Source organism: Nannospalax galili, unplaced genomic scaffold (assembly GCF_000622305.1).
Source record: "Nannospalax galili isolate Female #2095 unplaced genomic scaffold, S.galili_v1.0 scaffold452, whole genome shotgun sequence".
Lineage (NCBI taxonomy): Eukaryota > Metazoa > Chordata > Mammalia > Rodentia > Spalacidae > Nannospalax > Nannospalax galili.
In genome coordinates this window covers 1,538,752-1,544,751 of record NW_008333659.1, presented here as the reverse complement: position 1 = coordinate 1,544,751, position 6,000 = coordinate 1,538,752, and the positions used below count along the sequence as shown (strand labels likewise).

Below are 6,000 nucleotides of genomic sequence, written 5' to 3'. Positions count from 1 at the left end.
CATACACATAAAATAAAAATAATAAATAAAATATTAAATAAAAAATGCTAATTTATTTAATAATCCTATTTTGAGGGAAAAAATGGAGGCAGAGTCTCTCTATGTATCTGTGGCTGGAATTTGCTATGTAGACTAGAGTGGCCTCAGGCTTACAGCTATCCTTCTCCCTCTGCCTCTTGGGTACTGCAACTACAGGCATGGGTCAAGCTGCTTGGCTATATTAACCATTTTAAATATGTAGGACCACATTAGTTTGTTTTGTTTCTCAGATTGCTTTTAGAAACTCAAATATTTAATAACATGTATTTTCGGTATAATGTCACAAGTTAACCACAGAAAAGTCACTAATGTATATTATTTTACTTCATAAAATAGTAGTAAAGGAGCTATAAAGATTTAAATAGCTTTATTGCAAGTTTAAAACTTTCCAAACTCAAAAATGGGCTTTGTTGGGGGTGGGTGCTTTCTCTCAAGAGCTCTTATTTTAAAACACAAATGGGACTTCAAAATACAAGTAAATAAATGTCAAAGCCTCTTGGCCTCTATGCTACCATTCTATGCATGAAATCCTGCCAAAATGAAATTTTCCATTCAAGAAGGGACTGGCATTTACTAAACTGATTTTTAAAAGGCATTCTTAAAAGTAGTGGAAACTTTGAGCAACTTCTGAGTTCCTGTTCTTGTGGATGGGTCAGCTGCCACTATAGACATTTTCCACCACGTTAACTGCTCTCCAAAGGAAATTCTCCAACCCTTCGTTATCTTCAGCTACTGGGTCTCCCCAGTGTCAAGTGGAGATAGTAAACAGACCCAGGCTAGAAGCTGGTATTTCACGAAGTTTCAAGGCACAAAACCAGCAAGACAGAAAATGTCTCACTATTAAGGTAGAAAAGAGAAGAGAAAGTGGCAGAAAGAAGGGGACGTGACTGTAAGGCCCGTTGCTCTCAAGAAGTGCACATCTAGCTCTCCATTTTAACTGTTTAGTCACATGACAACGCCAGTTTCAATTACAGTGAGGGTCAAAGAATTAACAGATAGGAGTCCTGTTAAAAGAACTGGAAAGAGGAAAGTAGGAGCCGCCTGCCGCCGTACTTGGAGAAATTAGAGGCTTGGGCACGCTGCTTCTGCATGCCGGCCATCCTAAGAGGGGAAGGAAGGACTGAAAGGGGCCTGTGCAGGGATGATGGACTTCGGAAGTGAAAGCTAAAACTGTCAGCTTTACAAGAAAGACACTGGAATAAATCAAAAGTAGAAATGGAAACCATTGAATGTTAGAGGGGAAGATGAAACAGTTTGCACTTTTAAAAAACAGCCACGTGCTGAAGAGGAAACAAAAGCTAACAGTTCTAATTTCTCCAGGGCAAGGTACTGGAATTACCCCTTGTGAATCCGCCTTTAATTTGGAACTTATTTTCTTTCTCTTGTGATTGCTCCTAGACCCAAAGCTCCTTTTCTTCATCTAGCATTTGTTTCACCAACACGACAAAGGGCAGGTAGCAATGTATAGAAAGTTTTGTGCTTTAGAGAACTAGGGCCTTTGCTATGATTTTTCTCCCCCTGCCCCGCCACGCCCCCAACCACGTGACCCAGAGAGGCCAAGATTTTGTGAATGGAGCCCAAAGGTGGCTGAGGGGGCGGATAGAGCTCCGCCCCCTTCTCGAAGGCAGCCAATCCACTCACGGAGCGCTGCGGGGTCAGCAGTAAACAACAGTGGGCTGGGAATCCACGGTTTCTTATTGGCTTTGCGGACAAGCTGGCGGGGCCTCTCCTGAAGCTCCGCCCTCCCTCGGTTGCCCTGGATACCCGACGGGCTCGGGCCGGAGGGGAGGGCTTAGGAAACTGTTGCTTATCCTCTGGGATGCAGGGTGGCGGGGCAGCAGCGTCAGTGTCCCCTGTCCAGGCCACATCCTCACCAAGCATCCCAGAGGCCCCCTATTCCAGCCGGGCGCGCCCGGTGCACACCCTTGCCCGGGAGCTAGTGCAGACTCGATTGCAGGGGCATCGCGGTGCTCTCTGACGAGTTTCGGAGCACGCATAGAGCTGTCTGCTTCTCACAAGTTAACACCCCCGGAAGAAGCCATGAGTTTTTTGTTTCAACACCATCTCGCTCCTCCTGGGTGGGTCTGGAGTGCTGGGCGCGCACACTCCCATTTTCGAGTCTCCACCTTATTCAGTTTGGGGAAAGAAACTTCCAAGTAAAAATTTGAGGATTGCAGTACGTTGCCCTAAAGGGCCAGATAGCTGCAGGAAATGTCTTTCGGTCACCAGCTCTGGTCGCCGCCAGGGCCGCAAGAGACTTTGGAACAGCGTGGAACCCCTGGTTCCCTCCCTGGCCTCCCATCCCCTGCAGGACCGTGGCTTCGCAGGGGACGTTTCCCTGCTCCAAGCCCCACGAGCCCCGGCTCCAGAGATGTGGTCCTTGCTTCCCAATGCCCTAGAGATCGTCCTGTAACCCGAGCCCTGTCCCCGCTGCCCCCTACTCCCAGCGCAGAGGAAGCGAAAGCGTCAAGCACTGTAAGCGACACCCTCCTCCTCTCTGTATACATAACAAAAGCTCCGGAACCGCGCGGGTCCCCAGGATATCCGAGCCTCTCCGTCCTCCCCTACCCCTGGGGCTCCCTGTTCCCTAGGCACGCGAGCGGACAAATCTGATTTTTACACTTTCCTTTCCTGGACTGCTCTGTGCTCCGGGTCCTCCCTCCCTACGCCAGCTGTCCTAAGAAGCAGCGTCTCCCGGATGCTTTGCTCAGTGTTTTTCTGTCCCATGAACGATATGATCATTTTAGTCAAGGGTGGATTTAAAACAGAGAGATCAGATAAACCGTGGTGGTTAGTTAGTATTGAAAAATGAGAAAATAACTTGGGCCAAAAGCTTGTGGGGAGCGGGTTGGCGCGCGGGGGGTGGGGGTGGGGGCTCGGGTCAGTTCCAGAGCTGCGGGTTGGAGGTCTCGGGGGATTGGGACACCCGCTTTAGGCATCTATACCTAAACAACTGGACAGTGCCTTAAAGGACATCAGCCCGACAGTGGACCAAACACGCCGGGAGCGAGAACTGGCGACTCAGTACACAAGGTTTCAGTATCCCCGGGCGCCTTAACAAAAGCAGCCCTCGAGTTAGGAAGAGGATTTCCTCGGTGGCCTTTCCTGGGTGCGGACCCCGCGCCTTCAGCACAGCGGTCGCTAGGGCAGAGGGGCTCAGGAGACCCGCGGGAAGGGGCCGCTAGCCTCCTGATTGACAGACCGAAATCTGATCTTGTGAAAGAGACGTGGAGCCAATGGGAGGCAGCGATCCATCAGTTTGGATTGGAGGCCCCTGGAGGAGAAGTAGAGGAAAAACCACCGAATTGAGCTCTGTCAGTGGCGCTTTCGGCTTCCAAGGGGAAGCGCTGGGCAATAATTAATGTTTTTTTTTTTTTTTATTAAATTTGGAGGGAATTTTTTGCAGCCGTTCCTTAGCGTGGCCTTCAGGTGGGTTTTTCCAACAACTTTTTATGTCTCTCCAGATAATTGCATGGTTGTGTGTTGTAAAAACTATCCTTTTGAAAGAGGTGTCTCCCTCTCTTTAGTCCCGTTAGGTGCAAAGCAAGTCTCGTTGATCGCCATTGCTAGGTTTGCACACGTTTGAGAATCAGAGCTGCCCGGGGTGCACCGACCGCGCCGGGGAACATCGGGAGTGTAAATAAATCATCGCCTCTTGCTACTACCGAAAATATGTAAATTGTGAACTCTCTTGGCTCTCTTTGGATCCAGGTGAAGGAGGCGGTGTAGGGGAGGGTTATTTTTTGTGAATGGGGCTGTCGGAGGGTAATTAGCTATGCAAATTCAAGAGCTTCATTCATGAATTTTTAAAGCCTAAAAGCCATCTTATCTTGTTCCCCTCTAGGTTGATAGAAGTCCAGATCCCGAGGAAATCTCCACCTAAATGCTCAAAATATAAAATACTGAGCTAATATTTGCGAGGAGCAGCAGCATGGATGGATTTTATGACCAGCAAGTGCCTTACGCGGTCACCAATGTGAGTGATCTGTTCGAAAGTTGCTGTTTATAAACTTGACTCGGACGGGGGTGGGGAGAGCGAAGGATGAGAAGGGAGGGGGGCAGGGGGTAGGGACTGCAGACACTTATCTGCTTTGTTGCCACTGTAGGGCGACTCTCCAGCTAGAAGCCCAATCTTCAAAATGAGCTTACCTTTCAGTGATTTGAATAAGGCACAGTTTTGCTTTTAAGACCCTTTTTTCTGGTTAAAGTGCCCAAGATGAGTGGAAGAGGAGGTGGAGGGCAACAGCAGCAGCTGCACTCAAAGTTTGTGGCTGGGTTTGTCTGCCACATTGAAAAGAACGAAGTTGAGACCAATGCTGACACTTTTTGTTTACATGGGCTGTCTTGGGGTCTCTCTCTCTCTCTCTCTCTCTCTCTCTCTCTCTCTCTCTCTCCCTCTCTCTCTCTTCTCTTTTCATTTTTCTATTCATCTTTCTTTGTTGGGGGGTCTATATGAGAGAGTAAAATTCACTATGATTTAATCTAGGGTTAATCCAGTCAAAAAAGACACTAAATGTTCTAGCTTGAGGTTTTGATGTTGAGATTACACGAATGACTATGAGTGACAAGAAGCTAGCTAGTGTGAGGATCTGCACTGGGAAGCAGCCCTCCCCAGTGGAGAGCTCAGCCTGAGCTTCCACTGCCTGTCAGAAAATAAATATTGGAGTTATCCTATGAACTTTTATTTTTCTATTCAGAGAGAGGATCCAGTAGGTTTATGTTATGTATGCATTTTTTTTTAATGAGTGACATTGGAGATTTAGTCTTTCAAAGGATTTTTTTTTTTAATGTGTGACATCTGGGGTTTTTACATTCTTTTAAAGGATTTTGTCTTTCCCTTTGTAGAGTCAGCGTGGGAGAAATTGTAACGAGAAACCAACAAATGTCAGGAAAAGAAAATTCATTAACAGAGATCTGGCTCATGATTCAGAAGGTGAGGTTTGATTCTGAGCTGACTCCCTCTTTACCTATACTCTTTATCCCCCAAAGAAAGGGGAAAACTTCAACTTTATTTTGGAAATTATAAACTGGAATTTCTGAATTTAATATGGAATTTTACTTGAAGTCATTCACCTAAGTGACCGTTTGTCTTGGAGACTATTTTATGGTCCTGTCACAAACTAATGAAAGAAGGAAATAAAAACTGAAGAGTGCCATTATTCTTTTAATCATTTTTTGTTTATTCTTGTCCATGTGGCATATGATTAATCCCCCACACTAAGAAAACAATTTTAAAATTTCTATCATAGTAGGACCAAGTAAACAGCTACTACACTTGCTTTTTACATTTTTCTTTCAACTTTATTACAAATTAAACAATATAAATGATTGATTTCCTAAACACACTGAAGTCATATACTATTATCAAAATTTTAGTGAGTGAGTTTGATGATTGTGAAGTCATAACATCTTGTTAATAGGCCTTAAAGTGTTTAATGAATCATACTTAGGGCTTAATTAATAATTATTATATTATTTTAGAAATTAAGTTGCAGAATCTTCTTAGGAGCTGATGGTAGGAGGCCAGTATATCATGAAATATTTCAGCCCTGTGGGGGCATTCATAATGAATTCAAGAAACTTCGATTTAATTAGCAAAGTTCACTTTGGATTTAAATTATAATACTGTATTCTAAAACTTCTTCAAATCTTCATATTTACCAGCCACCTTCCTTTCTCCCCAAGCTAACAGAATACAGTTTTGGATTAGGTAAACTAAGCCTGGGACTATGTATGTTTAACTTTTATGAAGCTACTCATGTAGGATTTTTCTTTAATAACTTGTATTTAAAGTTTCCCTGTTTAGTTTGAGGTAGTAAACTCTGAAATGGAGTACTTTGAGAGTTAACCTAAGTACTGTGGGATTCTTGTGTCTAAAATCAAGAAGATAGAAAAAAAGTGTTCTCCTGCCTGTTAGGTTCTCCCAATCTGTCCCCTGCTACTATTTTAGCAAGATTGCAA

At 44.8% G+C, this 6,000-nt stretch overlaps 1 protein-coding gene across 6 annotated transcripts in view; it reads left to right on the top strand.

The window, feature by feature from the left end:
- The first annotated feature begins 3,021 nt into the window (after window positions 1-3,021).
- Etv1 (ETS variant 1) overlaps window positions 3,022-6,000 on the top strand; it is a 97,940-nt gene continuing 94,961 nt past the window's right edge. For 2 of the 6 annotated variants that reach the window (XM_029561227.1, XM_029561226.1), the window contains exons 1-2: window positions 4,192-4,342; window positions 4,885-4,972. In XM_029561227.1, the coding sequence (XP_029417087.1) occupies window positions 4,256-4,342; window positions 4,885-4,972 (175 nt within the window). In that variant the 5' untranslated portion in view covers window positions 4,192-4,255. Of the gene's footprint in view, window positions 3,469-3,551; window positions 3,751-3,883; window positions 4,016-4,191; window positions 4,343-4,884; window positions 4,973-6,000 lie in introns of those variants that run through there. The other 4 variants (XM_008828352.3, XM_008828351.3, XM_029561225.1 and 1 more) reach the window with 4 other exon arrangements.